At 38.1% G+C, this 26392-nt stretch overlaps 2 protein-coding genes across 2 annotated transcripts; one reads left to right on the top strand and one right to left on the bottom strand.

The window, feature by feature from the left end:
• Window positions 1-7552: 7552 nt before the first annotated feature.
• DAD1 (defender against cell death 1) lies at window positions 7553-9852 on the bottom strand. Its single transcript, XM_053468474.1, has 3 exons — window positions 9584-9852; window positions 8671-8826; window positions 7553-7719 (listed from the first exon to the last, which is right to left on the bottom strand). Exons 1-2 carry the CDS (start codon window positions 9792-9794, stop codon window positions 8696-8698), a joined length of 342 nt encoding a protein of 113 aa, XP_053324449.1. The 5' UTR covers window positions 9795-9852; the 3' UTR covers window positions 7553-7719; window positions 8671-8695.
• A 3136-nt stretch (window positions 9853-12988) lies between these two features.
• On the top strand, window positions 12989-25261 carry ABHD4 (abhydrolase domain containing 4, N-acyl phospholipase B). The gene is made up of 7 exons (XM_053468473.1): window positions 12989-13097; window positions 14387-14475; window positions 15401-15773; window positions 15948-16102; window positions 22363-22474; window positions 22656-22842; window positions 24907-25261. The coding sequence occupies exons 1-7, from the start codon at window positions 13045-13047 to the stop codon at window positions 24994-24996; spliced, it is 1059 nt and encodes a 352-aa protein (XP_053324448.1). The 5' UTR covers window positions 12989-13044; the 3' UTR covers window positions 24997-25261.
• The last annotated feature ends 1131 nt before the right edge of the window (window positions 25262-26392 follow it).

Genomic DNA, 26392 nt, shown 5'->3' with positions numbered 1-26392 from the left:
TGGAAAAGCCTGTCCTGATGTGTGTGTTTGGTTATCTGTTTCCTGGCACTTAATTTACAGTAGGACCTATTTCGTTTTTACTTATCCAGTGGTAAAATGCCTTGAAATCATTTGGTGGAAAAGATACGGTGTTATTTACTCTATATTTATTTATTTTAAGGATTAGTCACACTAAATTGTGGCTTCAGGCTTCCCATACTTGAATGACCAAGTATTATGTATGTATATGTATATATATGTTTTTTCATAAAAATGGGCTGCTCAGTCTTAAATGCCCAGGCCTATTTTTTGTCCCAGTCCAGACCTGCCCCCGATTGAAGAGTTTGTAGCTAAAGTATGCTTTTTGGGCCGGTTGAGGAGATGATAGATCTCACTCTAAGTGGCACTAAATAAAGGGGGCATGAGGTCTGCTTATACAGACCTCTGTGTCCCTGCTCCCCCTTGAAGTGCACTGGCTATTACCGTATTTCTGAGTGACGGGAAATGCGACCATAACCCGCCACCCAGCACCTGTGCCGTATGTAGGGGGGGGGGTCCGCCCAGGGTGCCATTCACAAGGGAGTACCTCTATTGCCCTCCAAGCCAGTCCAAAATTGTTCATAAAGGGCCAGGCTGACCTTGTCTGAACTGGTCCAAGTTAGGCAAGCCCTTTGTGACTGAACCAGGGAGGAAGAAACAAAGAGGGGCACATGACTCCACAGTTAATCAAAAGGCTGCTTGCACAATGTGAGAGCAGCAAATAAAACATGCAGCTGAGCTACGGGAGGTCAATGAGTGAGGGAAGGAGGGAGAGGATAAGTGGGGAAGGAGGGAAAGTGTATAAGTGTTTGTGAGCATGCGTGTATGTATGTATGTGTGTATGTTTGTATATATTAATAACATTCCTCACTTGTCTATTAAATCTATTATAATCCAATGCTATTGGTAAACTTCCGTTTGTTTTTACTATATAAAATCTATAGTCTAAATGCTTACTTACATCAACATCTTTAATGTCCCTCATTGATTTATTCAAAGAATGCTCCTTGTAAGTCCTACTTAAGAAATCCTCTTTAATTCTCTCTCCTCTTAATTTTTGTAATTTCTCATCATCTCTCCTTTCTGCCCATCTTTTCTTATTACCCCCATAATCTCTCCGCTCCTCTTTGATTACCCTTTTTATTATCTTTCCCATTTCTCTGTCTCCATATCTCTAGCCTTTCTCTTTATCTCTTCCATTTCTCTATCTTTTTTCTCTTTATCTCTTTTTTTTCTTTAGTCCTCCTACTTCTCTTTGATCTACCTTCTCATTATCTCTCTTCCTTTACCGCTTGATCCTTTCTCTGTATTTCTCCTCCTTATACTTTTCCCTATGTCTCCCGTTTATCTCTCCTCTCTTTTTCCCTACCTCTCCTCTTTCACCTCTCCCCCTTTTCTTTGACGTTCCCTTCCCATCTTCTCTCTTTTTCTGTATCTCACCTCTCCTATTTCACTTTATCTCTCATTTTTCTCTCTATCTCTCACCTTTTCTCCCTATCTCTCTCCTTTCTTTTTATGTCTTATTATCTCTCTCCTTTCATTCACTTTATCTCTACCTATTGTCCCCATTTCTCCTCCTTTCTCCATATCTCTCCCCCTTCTATCACTCCCTTTATGGCTTCTCAGGGTTACTACGGGGAAACTCCAGGTCACAGCAAACCCCACTCCCTGCCCACTTCCCCATCAACAATAGCATGTGTCTCACGACGTCAACTAGACCGCCCAGTGACATCAGTGGGCTTGACAGCTTCATTGGATTCCTCAGGTTTTTTACTTCTAGAAACTGGTGAACAATGGATTTAAGTCTGGTAGGGCACAGGTTCTTGTACATTTGTTCTACAGCTTGGAATTGCTCCAGAAATGCAAGCAAATGTTTAGCATCTTGTGGATCGCTCTGGCAAAACACCTTGCCAGTGTGTTACTTTATGGTGTTAGGGATGAGCCTAGGATTAGTTGTCCCTAGGAGACAGTTTGTGTGTATGTATGCATGGGTGCATGGTGTGTTAGTACATGGATTTAAAGTGAGTGTGCATGTTAGTGTGAGGTTCATTTACAGGGGATGCAGCACCAAAGAAATCAAAAACCATAGACTCGCTCATGGCTCCTTTACAGCCATGGTTAATGTGGTAGGTTTTACACAGCTCCAGTTTATGGAGCTATTTATGGGGGATTAACACTTTGTTTTCATAAAACAAAATTCCTAGATGCTAAACCACTATATGGTGCACCATAGTGTCAATGACCAGTCATTAACTATGTAATGAGCATAGACAACAAAACTCACTATAAGAACATATTGGGCCAACAAAACTTTGGCATTCCTTTTGTTTCCATTTTTGTTCTTAAGGGCTTGTTTAAAATAACAAGCTCCACAATATTTTGTAGGCTATCAAATACTGACACCTACAGGTTGTTTTTACTAACTGAATCTAAAAATGCACTCTGAAATAACTAGTGCTGAAAGATATAGATTTTATCCTAGGCCTCAACATTAGCTTCTAAGATTATACAAAGCCAAATATGTTCAATTTTACTACTGGGGTGTGCTTAGAGTGTGAGGCAGAGGTGTCGTGGGGGGGGGCGACTGGGGCTGAAGTTCTGAATCTCAACTTTATACCCCCAAATGGAGACATTGTGGATAAGGTATGATTTAATGTACATGTGTCTGTGAGCATGGATGTGTGTGAGATCAATGGATGTGTATGTGCAAGCATGTGGATGTTTATGCGTGCGTGCATAGGTGTGTAAATGTTTATGTGTTAGCATGTATGTGTAAGTGAGTATATGTGCATGTGTGCTGGCATGAGAGACTAAGTGTGTAAAAGAGAGAGTGTGTGTACAAATCTATGCCAGTGCATAGGTAAGTTACCTGACAAGAGGCAAGGGAAAGATAGGAGAGATGAAAAATATAATAATGAATATGAGGATAATGAGATGGCGGAGAGATGGGAAAAAGGGGGAGATAAATAGAACGAAGAGAGACTGAGGTAGAGAGGAGGCGAGAGATAATGAAAGGAAGGCTGGATAATGAGAACAGGGAGAGTAATGGGAGAGATAGTAGAAAGGGTGAGGTAAAAAAAAAGAGGAGTAGTGATAAAGAGAGGGGAACTAAATGAAAGAGGTAAAGATAAAGGGGAGAGATAATGATAACAAGGATTAAAGAGAATTGGGAGAGATATAGAGAAAGAATATAGATAAAGAAAAAGGAGAGAGATAAAGAGAAATTAGAGCGATATAGAAAACATTGAGAGAGAGAAGGAGGAGGAGAGATAACGAGCAAAGTGATAGCTGAGATAAAAAGAAATGGAAGAGATAATGAGAGAGGGGAGGATAAGAGAGAGATAAATAGAAAGGGGGTTGATAAAAGGTAGGAAATGATAAAGTGGAGAGATAGAGGATAGATCATGAGATGGGGAGAAATTCTGTGAAATGAGAACAATTGTTTATATGTTAGAGCAAGCATGCAAGTGTGTTTATGTGTAAGGGCAAGGGTGAATGTGTACAGAAGGCATTATTAGTGTGGTGATAACAAGTAGAATTTACCTTTCATTTAGTTCAGCTCCAAATATGTTTCTCGGAGATTGAATATTGCATGTTAATAATATGTCGAATCTTAATGCTTCTTTCCAGATTAAGTATCCCACAGTTTATCTCATTATTCAGTTAGATTTAAAAATTTCTTTGTCTAGCCCAACCTTATAATGATATTGAAATAACAAAACAAATTAATTTGACAGGGAATTTCTCATCTTTACTTTCCCATTTCATTGATTTTAAAGCAGGGCTGTCTTATGAGCTGTTTTCATCCATTGAATATCCCTGTCAATAATATAAAATCAAGTTAGACTGATTAAAAATGCATTTTTACATACATTTTTACCAGTAGTACCATATATCATCTAAAAAAGGAGTGTTTCCAACTTAGTCTCTCATCTGAACCAGGAAAATCAACATAAGCATGTTTGTTAACATGTTGAAATATGATTACATTTTATTAAAACATTTTGCTATTTTTTAAATGGTCTTTGACTCTATTCCTACAGAGGGTAAATAAGACAGGAGCACTGGTAGGCATACAAAAACCTATATTATTAAGCATTCAGTACTACTTGACTCTTCTCCTAGACAAGTTCACGTTGGGTCCTTACTAGCTCACACACTCTTTGAAACTCATCATATTCCTGTAAATTGTGCATCTTGAAGTAAAACTCTCTTTTGGATTCTTCATTTTCCCTCCATTTGCATTGTTTAGTCATTAAAATCGATGGTGACTGCAATTGCATCAACTTATGGAAGCCTGGGGTTATTTGCCAAATGGTAAATTCATCATTCCCAATATCCTAAAACTGTATCTAGAGTTTTGCACAGGTAAAATCTGGCTTTTTGAATAGGTCCTTGAGAAGTGTTGTCGACCCCCATGAAAAAAAATCTCACATCTTTAATGTATCTAAAGCATCTTTTTTTATTATTTCTAGCAGCCATATGAAAATTTAACATCCACCCAGGATACAGATGATCAAATGCTTCACGATGGTAAGAAATACATGGGTAAATGACAGAGGTTGTGTACTGAAACTAGGTTTCCAGGACAGATGAAAGATGTCAGTCGCCTGAATACAGGTCAGATAAGGAGCCAGAATATACCTATACCTCTCCCAACCAACTGTTGGAGATCAGTAGCTTCAGGTGTAAGTATCTTGAGAAGATCTAGACTCTATTTTCCAATCCTACTACGTTCTTCTCCCTTCACACACTTTATCAATTATAATCTCTCACATTATTCTTTGCAGACTGTTGTACTTTGTGACTAAACATCATGTAGGAAGGTTGTCAGGAGATGCGAGATTGTCATGTTCCTTACTGAATAGCTATCCTTTACTGTTGAGGATTAGAAAGTTTGTGTGGCAGTCTAAAGTCGCTGTCCTCTTTTCTAAGTGTTGGGATGACATCATATCCAGCACTCTGGGCTTTAGGACACTAGGCCTAGTCTGCCCCAGTCGTTATACCCCACTGGCAACAATTATAAGGATGTCTTTATAATTCTAGTCTGAGGCCATTCAAATAATTTCTGGGGGTAACGTTACCTGAATCATAATTTATTTCAAGGCAGAAGTATTTTCCCATTCAAATTATGTTTTCTTTGCCCTCCCTGTTACTTATATGCACTGTGGCACAAAGAGAATAAAAAGGCAAATTGATTCTTATAAAGCTATAGAAGTTGTATTAGACAGTAACGATTTACACACAAGATATTTTGCTTTGTGAGCACAATTTAATGGATTGCAAACTATTGTTGGAACACAGATTTTGGGAAATGTTAGTCACATGGGCTCAACCAGTTTAACTTAACATGGTACATTTTAAGTGTTATTGATTTAAACATCCTACTGAACAATGATTTGAATACCTTAGGGGTGTATCCACTAAACTGTCAAAACAGCATCCCAAATTTAACATTACATTGGTCATTAAACTGTATCTGTATTAGTTATATTAAAAATTTTATGTTACCTGCTTTTCATCCTTCTGTACATGAACGACCTATCATGCAAACTTGCCCTTGTATGATACATATAACCATTGTTAAAAACACGGTACATTTAGTTAGTCTTTCTATATTTCTTGTTGCAGTTTACATTTGCCTTAGCTGGCAGCACCCTTGAATGTGCTCAGAAAGTATACTTGAATATGCTGTCCAGCAAGGAAAGCTCCTCTTATCCAACGACAAAGTAGTAGAAGTGAACCTTCAACAATGGAAGATCAAGCCTGGAACGTTACTTCCTCCATCAATGTTTTCTCCAAGCCATATGTAGAAAAAACCCTTAAATTGTTAAGATAAATGTGTTTAAAAAACATTTTTAAATCTGCGCTCTGGATTATGTAATTCAAATGCCGTGCCAGAGTTGTAACCACAGGCCACCTTTGTTTGTGTTCTTCCTTTCTCAGGTGAACATAGATGGCTCAAGGTTCAGGTATATATACCCAAGTCCAAGCAGGCAGATTGTAAAAGATATTCATAACGTCAGGAGAGTACAAATTTACATGCACCTTTGATAGAAACACATAATTTGGCAGATTACGTGGCTCCTGTGCAGCCATTTTTGTGCTTTGTCCTGATTTATGGACTCAAACTTTAATTCAATCCTTAGTCTCAACCTAGATTAAGGCTAGACATGCCTAGCCCATGTTTAAATTTACTTACATTATAAACCTCTGCTACCTTCAGTTAATCTCTTCTCCACAGAGGATCAATAATCCACTGCATTTCTAGGAAGCCTATGTATATCCTTACCAGGCTATTATGTTAGGTGTTTATCATTTCTTACCCCACAGATTCACAGCTGATAGAACCAAATGGGCAATGGAGTATCCATGACAGAAAAATGTGTATCTTAGAAGCTCAAAGACCATGTACACCACAGCAGAAAGTAGTAGTGAACTTCTTACACACATTGTGTTTGTTATTTCAATTACTTGTTAGCATAAGCTCAATGACAGTTATGAATTTCAACTAAATACTCCAAATTTTATATTTGCTATATGGCTAGATTTTTTTTTCCTCACAAAAGGTGGAGAACAGAACCATATACAATGCTGCATGCTGACCTTCTTGTGTGGCCAAACGTGTACACCAACCTGTCAAAATTGACTTCTGACTTGCTTCTTCATATTAGACGTGTAAATGAGTCAAAAAGGATTTGGACGGATTTTTCCTTTCGTTCCCTGCCCAACTAATTACGTTCCCTGCCCATTCGTTTTGGCCGAAAATTCAGGGAGATCTCTGATTCGGGAGCAAAATGCTCAGTGCCCACATTCACTCTCACGGTCTTGTTCACTTTCTCGCACTCTCTGTTTCCCTAACTTCTCTGGTGACTACTTCTCCATCCTGCTATTTTCGTGGACATAACACGGCAGGAACTTCCACCAAAATGGCAGTGCTTCCAGTGACATCCTCTCCCGCGATTGGATGATCGGGATGAGGACGTCAACGGAAGCGTCACCATTTTGGCAGAAGATCCCGTCGGGTTATATCCACAAGGATGGGAACGAAGCTAAAAGATAGCAAAAGCGGTCAGCAGAGAAGGTAGCGAAACCTTTAGAGAGCGTGAGTGAATCTAGGCCCTAGTATTTCATGGGGGGGGGTCTGGCCTTGTACTAATCGGCAGATTTACCAAAATTTGCAGTTCATACAAATCCTAATGCACAACTCTACTCAGTGCTTATATTATATGTGTGCTTTAAAAATACCCTGCTCTTTGCTCTAACTCTTCTTGCCATTGGAATGTATGTGATGGCTGGAGTGTCTCTTTTAAGTCACTCATAACTAGTCTCCTCTCTAATTGCAGTGTATTCAACAATCCCATAAACTAAAAATAGCTTTCCACTTATTGAGGTTTTGCTGGATAAGGAGAGTCCTTTATGCTGCCATATAAGAAAAACAGCTGTGTGGTAACTGCTACTGTGCATATGTCTTATATACCATTATAAGTCATGGACATGCAGACAAAAATAATAATAAAAAAAAAAACCTAACTCCAAGAAACAAAGTCATATGTTTATTGGCAGTTTCAGCTGTCCAAACAGACAAGAAATGGTGGCTCTACAATCAACTTGTAATGCAGAAGAGCAAGGTCACAGAAAAGAGTATTAAAAAAAGTGATGTACTGCAGCCCGGAATGCGTCTTCAACTCAAGAGAGCAACTGTCAAAGAGTATAAAAATAATAAAATTAATATAGCAAAGACAATATGTTAAATGCATCATACCCTGTAGTAAAAGAACACACGCAAAACTAAAACTTGTCATCCAAAATACATAACAGTAAAATAACTTTGGAAGAAGAAAAAGGAATCAGTGGGCCCACAAAGTACATAGGTTATGTGGTGAAATTATATTTTTTCCATGTAGTGAATAAAGGCCAGTACCAGTTGCAGGCACGGAGGCTAATTACACAGTAGGCACCTCAACTTTTGGACCTTAAGATGGTGTGCTTTTAAAGACTGCCAAATAAGATTGAAAATGTAAAATCATTGTAAGGAACTTTGTTCAGTTATGTTTGCAATTTAAAAGAAGCAACGGTACAGTGTATATATACTTATTATACTTATTATAGTAGGCAAATTAATTAAATCACATTATGTGTTATGCAAAGTAAGTTGGGGAATTTTGTGACTTCTTACTGTCCGTGTACATTTTAAACACTATAGATAAAATAATTTATGCCATCTGTAAATTACAGGAAAATTCTGAAATCACTCATGAATGACAATTACAACGTAGCGATTTTCAAATTTACTTACGTTATTGGCACTCTCTGTGGATACTGATTTTTCCACACTTTAAGACAAAAATAATTTCTAGCTTTATTACTTGTACCTTTAGGGTTATTATTTTTAGGTCAATGCTGTAGGAGCAATACCACATTTTATTTGCAGGGATCGTGGAAGGAAGATGGATGTTCTTCTCTCAATTAAATTGACTATATTCCAATCAAATACTTTGGTTTAGTGGTGACTACAGCCTGCACAAATAATGCACATGCATTCATGCAATCCCAACTGTTCTCATTCGCACTTTCTTGTTCTGGCAATACAATCCAGATCAATTAAAAGACAAATGATGAACCAGACCTGGCTCTTTAAAATGTACTCACCTCGTGATATATAAACAACGATGGATCAACCGACAAAGTTAATGACAACTAGGTGCAAGATTGTGTTGGCAAAAAGAAAATCTGCGAAGGCTCTCTCTGGAGAGATCCCCTGGAAATCCCCCTTATTTTGAGGATTGATTTGTATCCGTAGACACACTGCAAGGTGGAAAATAAACACAAGAAGGTGTGAATATTAAGCATAAGTAAATAAGAAAACTAGAAATTCCCAGTTCTGTCAAGTGATAATATTCAGGGCAAATCTGATTTTCAGTACGGTTCATTCTTCATATGCAAAAGGCTAAAATAGTTAATATTAAAATACTATAATTAACAAGAACATCCAACCTTGTCAAGCTGCATTTTAGCATTCCAAGATGTTTGACAGCAATACAAGCCAACTGTCAAATAGTTTGGGCCACTACTATAAACACCAATATAAGAAGGTCTAATCAGTCAGCTGAAACAAAACCATTTGGTTATACAGGTGCTGCAAAGTGACCAACAAGAATGTAGCATTTCCCTTTATCATATTTAAACTTAAATATGATTCTATATAGTAGTGCAATGAATAGATTCATATAGGGGCCCCTACATCAGGGGAAATCAATGCAGGCCTCGAATAGGGCAAGTATGACGGTATCATGCATACAGAGAACGGTTTACTTCTGCGGTTTCAGCCATTACACAAAGAAAAACGCAGCGCCGTGTAACTAGTAATACAATACTTGCAATGCACACATATTTATTGGCAGTGCACATACACTTCCGCCTCGTTAACACAACATTTGAAACCCAGCGTGTATATTCATAAACTGCAGAGTGACTGCATAAACTCTAGAGCCAAAAATATGAACTGTTTTAGCACCGGCGACTGCTATTATCGATGTAATCATATACTCAGTGTGTATCTCACCGCCCAAAATGAATGAGCCCACGCAGGAGGTGAAACCGGACAGGAAGGAATTGAAGGGAAAGGTTCCCACCAGAAGGCAATACAGAAACTGCATGACCCCGGTAAGCATTATGTACAGAAGATAGGCGTCCAGCATCTTAAGCCGCTGTGGAGTACTACTGACATATTCCTCCAAAAAGCGGGACACAACGGATAACACAGACACCGACATGATGAAAATCACCGGTCCCTTATGCGGAGATAGGAAATGACACAACGGAAGCGCACTCTGGAACAGACGTGGCGATCCGGAGCAGCGGCCGACGTCACCTTTACTAAGCGGAAGCCGGAAGCGGTGGAACTTTTAGTCGCGTTTACTTGTTGCCTAGCGAAAAGGCAGTCGTGAAAATTATTCAGAACGTTATTGATATTGATTTCCTCACGATATGAAAACAACAGAAAACTATTTATATAATAAATGTATAGAAATATTTATATAATATATATTTTTTGTCCTGTTGTGTTGCCATAAATTCTGAATGGAATGATAAAAATATCAGAAACAAAATAATATACTTAATAGGGTACAACCCCCCCAAGTATTTGTATCCAATATATGTGTGTACGAGGTGTAGATTATACATGCAAAATGTAAAAGAAAGTTTACTTTTATGAGCAAGTCCTAAAATTAGTACTATGTCTACAAAATTCATTGCATGGAAATACTTTAATTTTAAATGCCCACGAGGTGTCTAGTTTAACAGGGCCAGATGTGGAAATTGCCAGGGGTGTCTACTTTTCAAGCATCTATGGTTTGAAGGGAGTAAATTGAACTGACCAGCTTCACATTGGAATCTGAGACAGAATTTTCAACATGAAAATTGAAAATTTATAAGATTATAAAACGACCCTGATTATAAAACGACCCCAAATCTGAATATTAATTTAGGAAAAAAAGAAAAAGCCTGAATATAAGACGACCGTATAGGAAAAAAGTTTTACCAGTAAATGTTAATTCATGGAAACTATTTTTTTTAATAAAAGCTATGATTGAGAAAAATATTTTGGTTTTATTTCCTTCTATTTTCCAACCTGCCCCCCCCCAGTTATGCACATCTGCCCCAGAAATGCCTTATACCCCCTATATGCCACTGTGCCCCATGATATGCCTTTTAACCCTATATGCCACTGTGCCCCATGATATGCCTTTTGACCCCCTATGTGCCACTCTGCCTCCAGAAATGCCTTATACCCCTATAAGTCACTCTGGCATTAAGGGGGTTAAAAGGCATATCAATGGACAGAGTGGCATATAGGGGCTATAAGGCATTTCTGGAGGCAGAGTGGCATATAGGAGGGTATAATGCATATCAGGGAGGCAGAGTGGCATATAGGGGTGCATAAGGCTTTTACATAAAAAATATTATACAGTTTGTTAAAAAAATAAATTAGTTTACTGACCTCCTACTTATTCCACTTTGGGCTTTTTCATCTTGACTTCCGTCCTCTGGTAGCTGCAGACTGCCATTTTCTATGGTAACAGGATTTCAGTGACCCGACATCCGGCGCTCCAGCAGTCTGAGTGCGAGGGGGCGGAGCTTTCACCTCACGCTGCTCCCATGACTATGCGGCCATCAGACTGCTGGAAAAGTAATCCAAACAGCTGATGCGTGCTGATGCCGCTGGCCGGAGCTACTTTAATTCTTTTTTTTTTTTTTATTTAATATGCCGGATCGGCTTGCCTTATTATGTAAAAAAAAAAATCTGATGGCCGCATAGTGATGGGAGCAGCGTGAGGGGTGAAATGTCCGTGCGAGGGGGTGGAGCTTTCTCCCCTCACGCTGCTCCCATCACTAGGCGGCCATCGCACACGGCTGCTGGGTGCTGATGCGGCCGGCCGGCACAACTTTAATACTTTTTTTTTTTTATTTAATATGGCAAGCCGATCCGGCTTGCCATATTAAATTTAAAAAAAAAAAAGAATTAAAGTAGCGCCGGCCCGCCGCATCAGCACGCAGCGGCCGTTTAGATTAGATTTCGGGCGGCCTTGGGGGCAATTGTCCCCCTGCCCAGCCCGCCCCTGGCGCCGGAGGCTTCCAATCCCTCTCACAGCCGCTCAGCGGCTGTTTTCAATGTAAGTTTGCCGGCCGCCCGGCCCACCGGGAAATTTCCCGGTATCCCGGTGGGCCAGTCCGGCCCTGCTGGTAGTAGAATTAGGCTCCTAGTAGTTCCCAATTATGATGATGCCACATAAAATCTTAGAGCGGAGGTGCTGCCAACTGGTTTGCTAGTATCAGGGAATGTGACTGCCATCTCACTAACGGACATCCTTTTGGGTTAACCCCAAATCTAGGGATCTGCTGTACCTGTTTATTTTACTTATTTTTCATTTGTGACTTGCATCCTCCAGAGAATGTGTGGTGAAGTCAGAACACTCCATGGAAATATACACTACGTTTTTCAGCTTGCATCAACCTGATTGCTGTGATTCTGTAGAGTTTGAGTTTTATTTTTGTGGCAATAGTGAATGTTTCAATGCTGACTCTTAGAAGAAATGTATGACTACTGTGATCTTCAATTACGTGGTCTACCACTGTATTATTATTAATTGTTTTATATAGCGCCATCAAATTCCGTAGCGCTGTACAATGGGTAGACAAGACATAACAAGTAGTATGTAACATAACAAATTGACTAACAGAGACAACAGGTGAGGAGGGCCCTGCTCAAGTGAGCTTACAGTCCAGAGTCTGTATAGACTAAGCTTGTCAAACCACGTAGAAGCTAAGTTACTATCTCCTACCAGATACTACAAGTCATTTGATACAATTTGCCTACATACATACCATCGATCAAAACCATCACTGTATCTTGAAATGACTAAACATGACTACAAATTCTGGTAGATTAACAGGCTTTGAGAATGACATTTGTCAATTATCAAGTACTAGTCATCGAGTAAATTTACCAGTTGCCTACATTTTAACAAAATGTATGGTAAGTGCATTTAGGATTTGGTTATCTATTAAATAAAAGTTGAAATACATTTAATACGAACACGCAAAACTTTCTGCAAACGGCTCATCGCAAATGTAACAATGTAACAACGTTTTTTGTCTGAATCATTTATTACATCACGCTTTCATCCAAACCACTTTTAATTTCCTCATCACTGTGACACAGCATGTTTAGCTGATCAGATTTACACCCACATGTACTTATGTAAAACCACGCCTACTCCACCGATCTCCAGCCCCTCTTTCATTTGTTACACAAGCTGCGCTAACTAACAATAAAGTAACATGCGTGCACTAAACCATCAAACACCCCGCCTACTGTTGTTATCAACGCTCTAGTCACGCCCGCCGTTTCCCTATTCAACATTCTGTGCCCGCCCATTGGCCTCCTAGACGTTCTGTACCCGCCCAGTGTCAAATATTCATCCGTCTTTTTTTTACCGATCAGCTGCTTACCCTTGTGTAATGCCGGGACTTCGGGAAGCGGATCCTGTGATGGCCGAGGAGCTGGAGGAACAGTGAGTTCGTCTACCTCAGTTTTTGTCATGCTTTCAGTAGAGTAAAGTCTAGCGCCAAGCACAGGCCTTTCTTACACAATGGAGTGCTGGAAACACGACTAAATATAAAGGATGTAACGAGATATTATATAAGAGGGAAGGTAGATGTTCATTCTTTTGATTCTATCGCGACATGTATATAAATATTTTACTGGAAGCCACATTTGTTCTTACAGGCATGGGGACAGCTACAGGTGGGTATTTGTATCTCTGATGTTTTCGCATAGGAACTGAAAAGATGGAAATACAAGGGGAACCTAAATTAACTTCAGCTGGGCTCTGTGATTTATACAGAGATTGTATGTATTGTAGTGTGGAAATGGTAGAGGTAGTCTTGTGTACATTTCTGACTGTCTTGTTTCTATAGAGAGTTTAATGGTGTCACCATCAGACCTAAAGCTATCCAATGGACAGTAAACTGGACAGAACAGGAAATGAGTTTGGGAGTGCAAAACACACAAGCGTACATTGTAACCATAAGAGGCGTAGATGTTTGACTCATGCACACCATGACTAATGGTAATTGGGAGTGCCTGACTACTTAACAGTATGTATTCTAAAACATTCAAAAAATAAATAAATTTTACAAATAGTGTAAATGGTGCAAGAGTGCATGTATTAGGGTCTACATATACCGAGCAGGTACTTACTTTAAGAAGGAAGTCATTGGTTCTTAAGCATCCTTTGGAATATGTTCTCCACTGTGTACTAATGAAAGTTACATCAACACCTTGTGAAGTTAAGCAATTCATTTAAAATTGTAGGGGAGACTGTTAGTAGGACTGCATACTGGTAATTAAAATTTTATATTGGAAGCTTGTGAGCACTGCCCACTTTACCCAATGTAGCGGTTTGTCTTAGTATGTCAGTTCTTGTTTTGTCATACCCTTTTTAATATATATTGTAAGAAGCGCTGCATAAATTGTCGGCACCATACAAATGAAAGATAACAATCATTTTACGTTGGTGATAGAATTGTGATACAAGTGATACTTAAGAAGAAAAATAGAGAAATACTCGAGGCAGCACTTATATTACAGGCAGATTGGTTTTAAGCCTGGTTTTAAGCCTGTATTTTGGTTATCAGTATTCATATCTGGGACTTCGAAGGGGTCTTAAAAAAAAGACATTTTAGACATCGTATGTTTCCAATTACCCTATAGTTGTGGAAAAATTGTATGATACCTATGCTTCAACCTTTTCAAATTGTTGTGTCTGCTAAATTTCTGGATTCTTTGTTGTGTATGCAGATCACAAAGTTGGTTGACTGGCTGGATCCCGTCGTGGTGCCCGACCTCCATGTCCAAACTAAAGTCTGTTGAGTCAAAGATCCTTCAGTGTAAGAGCATTGGATGGAAATGAATGTTTTTCTGTCTTTCTGTGAATTGATGTATTTTCTTAAAATCATTAATATTCTTGTTTTAAGTCATAGATATATATAAAGCACCAGTCAGCTCCTATTCATTTAGTTTCCTCATTTTCTCACTTTATAAGGTCACCAATTATTTCCATGTTGCTTTTGCTCACTGTAGTTCATTACAATTTATATTTGCACATTGTACCCCAACAAGAGGAATTTTATGAACTGGGCCGTATCCATAATTTTAAATTGGTATGGTGAGTGGCATATTTTAACCCATTTTACAGTTTTATAGTGAGGTTTTATTACATTAACATTTTTGGTTTGTTTTATAGCTTTTTGGTTTTATTTTTAATATAGGAGAGACATGAAACAAGACTAGAGTTTAATATTAATCTCACTTTAATATTCCTCCCTGATTTGCCTCCATTGCCCCTGATCATAGCATGTGTGATCAGACACGGGCTATCATCAGGTGTCATGTGTGATCCTCACTGTAGCTCCAGGTTTCGCCCCTTATGTATCAGGTACTTTACTAATCCACTAGGAATGTTTTTTGTGAAGTACCCGTTAAGTCATTGGTGTTCAATTATGCAAATTGTCCTCTAAATGTGTCTCATATGTGTCTATAAGTGTGCCTGTACTAAAGAAAACAATATGACAGCTCACACAACAACCTTAATATTCAGCACAGTGGCTGTGATATGCATTAAAATATATATCATGGCTGGACTATACACTTAACAGCCCAATAACATCAATAAGCTTTGTCATGGACACTGAGGTGTTCCTTATTCCTGATAAGATTCTGAAAAACCATAACCGTCTAAATACGAATAGCGGATATCGTAATTGACTATTCCTAATGTTATCAGTGCTGACATTATGGTTTCCATTTTTTCAGGTATCCAGAACAAACTTTATGCTCGTTATGTGTCTCTACCAGATCAAAACAAGATGTGGACACTCACAGTTAGCCCTGAGATTCGTGGCAAGACCCCTCTAGTGATGGTCCATGGGTTTGGGGGAGGAGTGGGCCTTTGGATTCAGAACCTAGACTCTCTGAGCGCACATCGTACTCTTCATGCTTTTGACTTGTTAGGATTTGGTCGCAGCTCAAGGCCAACCTTCCCAAGTGACCCCGAAGGTGCAGAGGAACAGTTTGTGTTCTCCATTGAACAATGGAGAGAGGAGATGGGAATCAAAGATATGATCCTTCTTGGGCATAGTCTGGGAGGCTTTCTCGCTGCTTCCTATTCCATCAAGTATCCTCAGAGGTGAGACATGGTTCAGACCTTATCTTAGGTGATTCCAATGTGCAGAAAAGTAAAAGAAGAGGTTGTAATATGACAAACACTACTTGTGGGTGGGAATTGCTTTTATTTGCTGGTTGAGGACATTTAAATGTAATATATGAAAGATCCATTGTGTTTTATGTTGCACTTTTTCAGAGTGAAGCACCTTATTCTAGTTGATCCATGGGGGTTTCCAGTCTTACCAACAGACCCTAACCAGGTTCGTTCCCCACCCACATGGGTGAAAGCAGTGGCTGCAGTACTGGGACGATCAAACCCTTTGGCGGTTGTGAGAGCTGCTGGGCCATGGGGTAAGTTATAAATGCGCTCAAAGCCATGTGATTTTCATATGTAACTTAAATGGGGGGGCATGGGCAACATCACAAAGTAAGAATGCATATAAAAGTACTTAAATATTCATTTTATTTTTGTAGCTTTTTTGTCAGTTTTTGCTGCTTAAACAGCCAATTACTGAAGGAAAAATAAATGCATTGAAATCCTCACACATCTTATACAGCGAAGGTGCTGGGGGACAAGTGCATAGAGGGGAATTCTGATGTATCCTTCCATGTATTTAGGAGGGAAAACAAAAATGGTATTTTTAAGGTGACACTCAGGTAATCATATTAATGTGCGTATGATGGGTAGAGTTTTCTTTTCCCGTCTGGATTTCAGTTTGATGTTTTGGCACATTTCACATTAACATGACTGATGATACAGCTGGTAGTAGGATTATTGCACTGTAGCAGCAGATAACGTTTATAGGAACGGTATAGTTGTGTATGGCATGGATCTGATGGGTATATATATGGAAACTAACTACTGTGGTGATTTTTGTGATGTCTCATCTATAGCTTTGGTACTGTATATTGTGCTGTCATTGCTTTGGCCATCTGGGTGCTCTCAGTGGCATGGGTCATGGCTATGATGTCATGCTCATGGTTAAGGTCCTTAATGTGAAGTGGAAGAGACAATAGGAAGGAAGTCAACAGAGCAGAGACTTGTGATTGCAGGGCTGTTACTATGTTACCTCTACAAGTCTTCTAATTTGTATTAGAGCTATAAAGGATTTCCAGATTTAGCGCACGTTTAACACAGTGACAAAGAGGATGAGATAATATAAAGTCATCTATGTTTTTTTTTCTATTCTATTCCGATACACAAGATAAAAGCTTTAACAAGGAAAGAAGATTGGCATTCGTAATACAGGACTTAAATCATTATGGCATGCACGTTACAACTTTTAGTACACTATGATTTATAACACTAGCTTGTGATGCATCACTGTATGGGTAAGGTGTTCCTTCTCATGCTAAATCCCAATAGCATTCGCATCAAGACCTTTGACAAAGAAGCACTTTTTCTATAACTATGTTGGCAGCAGCAGAGGCTGTCTGCGCGCATTGCACAGACCTCCACCGGCTGCCGGAGAGAGGAGGTTCGGGGTCCCCTGCAGCGCTGGGTGTGTGGGGGGGTAGCATGGCATAGGGAGGCTGTAATCATACTCCTATCATGCCCAGGTTCCAGCATGTACTAGCTGCCTGGGCATGATAGGAGTGTGATTGCTGTTAGCAATATATATAATATTGTTACTGATTTTTTTTTTTTTTTTTTTTGTCTAATTTTGGTGTGTTAACCACACTTTTATTAAAAGTATGTAACACCAAAATTGGGCAGAAAAATTTAAATTCAATAACAATATTAAGAAAAATATTGTATCATTTTATGTGGTTTTGGCCTCTTTAGGCATTCCTCCTACGCAGCGGTTATGGCACAATTCAAGCCGTTTAGTTAGGCAGGTAGATGGTAGTATGTCATGTAGCTATACACGTCACAGGTAAGCCCTGACCACAAGTATGAAGGCTGATTTATTGGCCTGTATTTGTGGGAGGTGCTTAGTAGCACTTATATACCAGACAGGGGCCTCCCTTGGGTGTGACGACGGTGATGTGTACCCTCCCAACCCGCCCTATTTTCATAAACACCTCACAGGGTATGCCCTCTTTAGGCATTCCTCCTACGCAGCGGTTATGGCACAATTCAAGCCGTTTAGTTAGTTAGGCAGGTAGATGGTAGTATGTCATGTAGCTATACACGTTACAGGTAAGCCCTGACCACAAATATATATATATATATATATATATATATATATATATATATATATATATATAATTGCTTACAGCAATCACACTCCTATCATGCCCAGGCAAACCAGTACATGCTAGAACCTGGGCATGATAGGAGGGTGATTGTTGTTGGCAATCACACTCCTATCATGCAAAGTCAGTCACTTTTAAATAAAAGTTTTTTGTTTTTTTTGTTGTTTTTTTAAAAGGTGTGTTTGGGGGGGGCATTTTCGGGTTTCGGCTAAGTGAATGCTGCCTTTTTGGGTTTTGGTCCAGAATTTTCATTTTGGTGCATGCCTAACTGGAACTATATCTAACTACATTACCATGGATAGGACATATACAAGAGATGTTGTAGTACGATTTAAACCATTCCACATCAAAAAACTAATTCAATTGGCAAGAAAAAAAAAACCTGAAGAAGATTTAAATGTCTGAAGATTTTATCCTAATTTATTGCAATACACAAGACCGGCCAGAAGAAAACTCAAAGACCTGACTTTTTAATTTTAAAAGACACGATATAAAATATAAATGGCTTTTTCCTATGGCCATAATGGTATACTTTAAAGATACATCATATTTGTTAAATTCGTTCATATCTGTTTAAACATGTAAAATTTTAATCCTAAATTAGAGGTTTTTATTTTTATTATAAACTATCTTAAGTAGTTTTATAGAACATCTTGGAATTACTGCCGCCATTAATATATTATATATATATATATATATATATATATATATATATATATATATATATATATATATATATATATATATATATATATATATATATATATATTGACCTTTATTATGATTTCCATTGGACATATTGTTCTCAATATAATTGGTATCATCCACCAAGTTATAGTTAGGATGAATGATTTCTTTTATATATTTTGTTCATTATAAATTATGATGATATTATAAATATATCGATGTCTTAAACAATATATAATACATTACACACACACACACACACACACAGATTGTTGAAGCACAATAACCTCTGGAATGAAAATTAATGTTGTAGAAATGCACAGGAAGTAATACTGTATTAACTGTACTGATAAATCAGATTTTTACATATTAACTTCATCCTAATCGAAATCACTTATTAACGTGAATGGTACTTTTTTAATTTTGTTTTTTTTATATATTTGGGAGGAGGGATTACACCTATATATTCCACTAATTATAAATTAAACAATGAAAAGATTATATAATTTTACATGGAATTGCTCCTTTTAATATTTATTTTTATACAAGATTTATTGAGGATAATTAAAAACTAAGTGATAACCACATAGAACTAAGATAGCACTTCATTATTTCATTCATTATAAAAATGTTTAACTATTTAATTGCTTTCCAGATGGGTAATACAAAACTATTTATGCTATATAAATTGCCTTTTATCATATCATACATACATATCTATGACAACAAAAACTGAATCTTAATATTATTTCAGTAGCATTATATATATGTATTTAATGAATAATTGGATATAATATCATCTACTGTATTAATTATGTGAACATTTTAGACTAGCGATTCAGAAAGCTAAAGTACAAAATGTATTATTTGTATTACCATTATTATAATTATTGTTTTATTTTTCTTTCCCTTTTTTATAACTTGTCTCTGAATATTAAGAGTTGAAGTGACAGAGGCAGTTAAGACGTGTTCCCCCAGATTACTTCCTGCAGTGTATGCAGGACTTGAGCTAACAGAATGCATTTTTCTTGATCAGCTTATTTGTGTGTATGATAGTGTTGAATGAATGAATTATTGGTATATTAATTAGCAGCAGTAACCATGAAACCTTTCTTACTTCAACACTCTTTATTCGATACTTAGAGAATCTTACACCCCTCTGATCGAGACCTTGTTTTTTTGCCAAATTTATAGTAGAATTGATTAATTTTTCACGAGACCCTAATCTTTGAACTTAATAAAGTCAACTACTATAGGTCTTATAACATGGTCAGATCACGCTTCAATACTTTTGGACTTAAAAACTAGCAAAGAGTATAAAATATGTAACGACTGGACACGCATCCCAGAGATAAACGAAATTACAAATGTTTCCAATTAATATTGACTTATCAAATTACAATAAAAGCCAAAAAGTGTTAATTTTTTTCTGCTTTCATAATATGCATAAATAACATAGCTAGAAACTGGAAGAAGCATGGCTCAATAAGCTGGTTAGACGTTTTGAACCAAATTGACTATCAATATAAAATAGAAAGACATTTCTTCCTTGCCATACAGAAATATGAATTTTATAAAGAAATCTGGGCCCCGTTGACAAAATATTTAGACGAAAATGCTCATTAATCAAGGCCAGCCCAGGCGGCACTTTTGAAGATATATTGGTGGGCGAAATATATCGGCCGAAAAGGGCATTATTGGCAAAATGCCGAAATAAAAAAATAATCGTCTGCAGGGGCTGGGCTGCTTACCTGCGCATTGGTCGCACAGTGTGCGAGCAGCATCTCAGCCACGTGACTCTGCTTTGTTCCTTCTTCCCCTGGGGGAGTGGCCAGAGAAGTAGGGAGGTTGTACAGAGGGAAGAAGCCGGGCCCCTGCAGTAGTCTACGAGTGAGAGATCTGCAGTTCAGGTAAGGGGGTGGGGGAGGGTGTATGAGCAAGTATGTGTGATTAAGGGAATGAATGAGTATCTGTAAATGAATGAGTATATGAGTGTGTGTGTGTGGCGGGGGATGGCATGGCATAAGGAGCCTGTAATCACCTAGGTTCTAGCATGTGCTGGCTGCCTGGGCATGAAATGAGTGTGAGTGCTGTTGGACATTATGTATGTATATATGTGTGTGTGTATGTATGTGTGTATATATATATATATATATATATATATATATATATATATATATATATATATATATATATATATCACACATTTTTTTTTTTTTTTGGTGTGTTAACCATTTTTATTAAAAGTCAGTAACACCAAAATTGGACAAAAAATGCAATAACTAACTATATATATATATATAATTGTTAACAGCAATCACACTATCATGCCCAGGCACACCTAGATTCCAGCATGTACTGGCTGATAGGAGTGTGATTGCTGCTAACAATCATATAAGTAATATTGTTATTAAAATCACACTGCTATCATGCCCAGGTTCTAGCATGTACTGGTTGACTGGGTATAATAGCAGTGTGGTTGCTGTTAACAAGTGTGTGTGTGTGTGTGTGTTTTACTTACTTTTAATAAAAGTTTGGCTATTTATTTTTTATTTAAGGAGGGGGGTGATTTTCGGGTTCGGCCAAGTGAATCCTGAATTTTCAGTTTCGATTTCGGTCCAAAATGCTTTTGGACGCCACAGCCTGCAGCAAGCTATTGTTAGCTTGTCTGAGGTCTGTGGACCTAATGCACGCTGCGCAGAGTATCTTCTCCTTCATGATCCTCGTGTGGAAGCATGGGCGTGAGTTTCCCAGAGAGCGCAGTGACGTTGGGCGTCACGTCTGCACTCACTTGGAGTGAGGGGGGGGGCAGCATTTCACACTTCGCCCCAGGCAGCATTATGTCATTAGCCAGCCCTGTCATTATTTAATTGATTTCAATTTAACATTAGGTTCCCGAATTACTTTTACATATTGACATACTGACTGATGTGAATGCTAGTGTGAGAATGCGTGCACAATGTTGTTTTGTTTTTGTTATTGTAGATTTGATTTGCAGCATTAAAATGTATCATGCGATATAGAGTCTAATGAAAGTTATCAATTGTAACTGCGTTTCTATGACGATGAAATGTTGTATTTTATTGTTTTTTCTTTTTTAAAAAATAATAGAGATAATAAACAAACTATAAATTAAAAAAAATGACTGTATTGTGGGGAGAACAAATAATTGTATAATGTTGTCTCCAAAAAAAACCTGCTACAATTATTGCATAAGAAACATCTAGTCATATCTCGTATAAAGCAGATGTCCCGAAGCTATGTCTGGGGGCCACAAATAGATAAGAACATTTCAAATGAAAGCCCTTTTTGTTTTGAAAGAAAGTGTGTTTTATATGTGTGGGTACATCAAACAAGGAAAATGGACCTCTTAATGGTATGCAATTCTTGGAGGGAGATAAGATGTAATGTCTCATCTTTGGCTCTGGTACTGTGTGATGTGCTGTCGTTTCTGTGTGATGTGCTGTCGTTGCTGTGACCATCTTGTTGCTCTTAGTGGCTTAGGTCATGACAAATGTCCTATATGTTAAGTTGGAAGAAACCCAGTGGAGCAGAGACTTGCAGACCTTTTACTATGTTATCTCCACAAGTCTTCTACATTGTATAATAGAGATGTATAAAAGATCTCCAGATTGTTTAGTAAAAGTTTACAACATTTGTTGGTCTTTAATCTGTTGTATATGTGTATTTGAGCATTTTTATTTAGTTGCCTTTTCTCCTTCTAGGTCCTAGATTGGTACAGAGATTTCGTCCAGACCTTAAAAGAAAGTTTGAGGAGTACTTTGAGGATGATACTATAATGGAATATATCTACCACTGCAATGCGCAGACTCCAAGGTACAATCAAACTTTAACATTGGATATGTCAAGTTGTATTTGTTTATTACAATGAGATCTTGCTTTTTGCCTAATTAAGACTATTGTTGCTACATTTACATTTTTTGCATCTTTTTTTTTCTTCTGATACTCCTTATTTACATTTGTAACTTACTGCATTTTTTTTTATTTCTCCTGTCAGTGGGGAAAGTGCTTTTAAAGCTATGATGGAGAGGTTTGGTTGGGCTAAACGCCCAATGTTCTCCCGTATTCATATGATCCCAAAAGAGCTGCCTATAACGTTCATCTATGGAGCAGAGACTTGGATTGACAGGAGTACAGGAGATCGGGTCAAAGATGAGCGGCCAAACTCCTATGTGCAAACACTGGTACGACTTTGTTCTGAATGCATAGTTTTCGTATTTTATGTTTGTGTATTGTACCAATGTTCATACAGGCCTTGTAAATTTCAGTGACTCAAGTCTTATGCTTTTAAGACTACATGCTTACATACAGTATCTCACAAAAGTGAGTACACCCCTCACATTTTTGTAAATATTTTATTATATCTTTTCATGTGACAACAGTGAAGAAATGGCACTCTGCTACAATGTAGAGTAGTGAGTGTACAGTCTGTATAACAGTGTAAATGTGCTGTCCCCTCAAATATAACTCAACAAACAACCATTATTGTCTAAACCTTGGCAACAAAAGTGAGTACGCCCCCTAAGTGGAAATGTCCAAATTGGGCCCATTGGGCATCATCTTTAGAAGAGCCTTCCCTCTAGGACGACAGCCATGCAGACCAATTTGATGCAGTGTGCGGCATATGGTATGAGCACTGACAGGCTGACCCCCACCCCTTCAACCTCTGCTTGTCCACCGTGCTGCAGCTCAGCTTCAGGCTCTTGGCAATATTCTTATGTATAGCAACTATTCTTTTTTTTCAGATCCTCAGAGAGTTCTTTGCCATGAGGTGCCATGTTGAACTTCCAGTGACCAGTATGAGAGAGTGTGAGAGCGATAACACCAAATTTAACACACCTGCTCCCCATTCACGCTGGTGACCTTGTAACACTAACGAGTCACATGTCACAAGGGAAGGGGAATGGCTAATTGGGCCCAATTTGGACATTTCCGCTTAGGGGTGTACTCACTTTTGTTGCCAAAGATTAGACAAAATGTACAGATACAAGAGGAATGGAGAGCTGGAGTATATTTGCTGATGAGGGAGGATAGGTAGAGGGGAGTAGTGATAGCTTTGTAGGATAGAGTGAGTATTTTGAATTTAATTTTGCTATGGATGGGGAGCCAGTGGAGGGACTCGCAGAGAGATGCGGCAGATGCAGAGCATCGGGTGAGATAGATTAGCCTGGCAGATGCATTGAGCACCGATTGAAGAGGGGATAGTCGGGAGAGAGGGAGGCCGGTAAGTAGGTTGTTGTAGTAGTCTAGACGGGAGATTACTAGGGAGTGGATTAGTTATTTTGTGGTGCTGGCAGTCAGGAAAGGACAAATTTTGGAAATTTTACGCAGTTGGAAGTGGCAAGATTTAGAGAGTGATTTGATGTGAGGGATAAAAGACAGGTTAGAGTCTAGGGTCCCTCCGAGGCAGCAGACATGTGGTGATGGAGAGATAGTGGCACCGTCAACAGTGATAGAAAGGTCAGAGAGGGGAACAGAGTTAGAGGGAGGGATTAGAAGTAGCTCAGTCTTAGACATATTTATCTTGAGGTGGTGAGAGGCCATCCAGTAAGAGATGCCAGATCTGAGAGAGGACAGATCCAGAGAGATTGGGGATGGAGAGATAGATTTGTGTGTCGTCTGCACAGAGGTGGTATTTGAACCCAAAGCTGTTGATGAGTTTTCCAAGTGAGGAAGTATAGATGGAGAATAGTAGAGGACCCAGGACAGAGCCCTGAGGTACTCCAACAGACAGAGGCATTGAGGAGGAGTCACCAGCAAAAGACACAGAGAAGGATCTGTTGGAAAGATATGAGTTAATCCAGGAGAGAGCAATGTCACGGACACCAAGAGAGCTGAGAGTCTGTAAGAGGAGGGGGTGGTCGACTGTGTCGAAGGCAGCAGAGAGGTCAAGTAAGATTAAGATAGAGTAGTGGCTATTGTTTCTAGCAGATAGAAGGTAATTTGTGACTTTGGTGAGAGCAGTTTCGGTCGATTGCTGTGGGCTGAAACCGGTTTGCAGGGGGTCAAGCAGGGAGTTTGAGGACATTTCTGTTTTCCAGACTACATACACATTTCATATGTTGCTGGTTACCCTAATGTTTACCTGTGCTACAAACAGTGAAATGGGTAAACAATGTAATATAGATGTAATATAGATATTTATTGTTTATGTACCCTGAGTTGATAAGTGAGATTTGTTAATGTACTCGCCACAATATAATGTATTTGCAAGTAACATTAATGTTAAGAATTATATATTTTTGCAGGCAATCAAAGGAGCCTCTCATCATGTATATGCAGATCAGCCGCACATGTTCAATACTGTGGTGGAAGAGATTTGTGAGTCAGTGGATTGAATGCATCCTACAACATCTGAAAACAGAGAGGTGGAAGTTCCTTGTTTTTTTTATTAAGATCAATTGACAAAGTAACATTTCTTCTTTGGTGGAACACAAGCAGTAATTCAACATTGTGAAATAGACTGATTTGTACCTGGAATTCATATTTTAACTGTTTGGTTAACATAGACAACAGCATAAAGTAGAGTGGCCACTAAGTGGTTCAGAATGTAGTTAATACCACAAATACTTGGTTTTCATTTCACTTAGAAACAGAAAAGAACACTCAAAAGACTATCCATATTTCTTTAAGGTCGTCTGTCTTCATAGAAAGTTAGTTTATGGTTAGATGAAGTACAATGCCTTTAGTAGTTTTAACCAAGTCAAAATTGGAAGAGTGTTGCTAATATGTTCCCTGGTCTGACGGGTTAACAGCTTATAGAAAGATGACAATAAATGCTCTGGGAAAAACATATAGTTTGTATTGTTACCACAATAACTATATCACTTAAAATATCAGTTCCTTACTCTAAACCGAAAGCCATCAGAATATAATTTGGAAGGGTTATTTAATTAATCCTTAATACAGTCTGTCTGACCAATGTGGTATTTGCTGCAAGATGAAAAAAGCACACAGGACTGCTTAATAACTTGCACCCAACAATATGTAGGTCATGAACTTGTGATGGATGTGGGAAAGGAGTGTCTCCCTAGGACATTTAGCATGATCTATTTATGAGACATGCTATACCTATTATATCTATCAAGATTTTGGAATTAACAAACACATTTTGTTCATTGTGTATGGTGCCATTTTCTAAGGTTGATCTGATTATTTGTTAGTTTCTAGATATTTGAAGTAATTGTAAGAAATATACTGTTAAACACAAGCATGCAACATTTCTGTATTTGTGGAGAATTTCATGTTATTTCAGTGACCCTTCAGTGATTGTTATTTGAAAAATAGAAAATCGAAAGTAAAACATAAATAGTTTACTATGAATGTAGATAAATGCGGAAAGGGTCCCATGAGTACCCTCAAAACATACAAATAATGCAATTCTGCCAACCCTTTTTTTTAGTTAAGTATTCCATATTTATTACATAAATATAAGTCCAACAAAATCTCTTCAAACTTTGTTCACAAAAAAAATGAGTAGCTACTTTAATCACATTGGTGCTTTATAGAAGACTCTAGCTATCGAAGGGTGGTATCTATTTGGTTAATCTGTACGGTAACTTCACTTGTGCCTTGTACATATGTAAACTTTTTATGTACCTTACAGCAAAAGAAAAAAAAATATACAGTACATTGTAGCATAAAAAATGGACTTGAGAAAAATACGTTATTTATATGAGTTTAAACAAGCTACTAAATTGTGTTTAAAAACTTAAAGCAGTTCAGCTTTTTAAA

This window comes from Spea bombifrons, chromosome 1, assembly GCF_027358695.1.
Source record: "Spea bombifrons isolate aSpeBom1 chromosome 1, aSpeBom1.2.pri, whole genome shotgun sequence".
Taxonomy (NCBI): domain Eukaryota; kingdom Metazoa; phylum Chordata; class Amphibia; order Anura; family Pelobatidae; genus Spea; species Spea bombifrons.
Note: the sequence above shows the minus strand (reverse complement) of the source record. Positions and strands in the feature narration are given on the sequence as shown.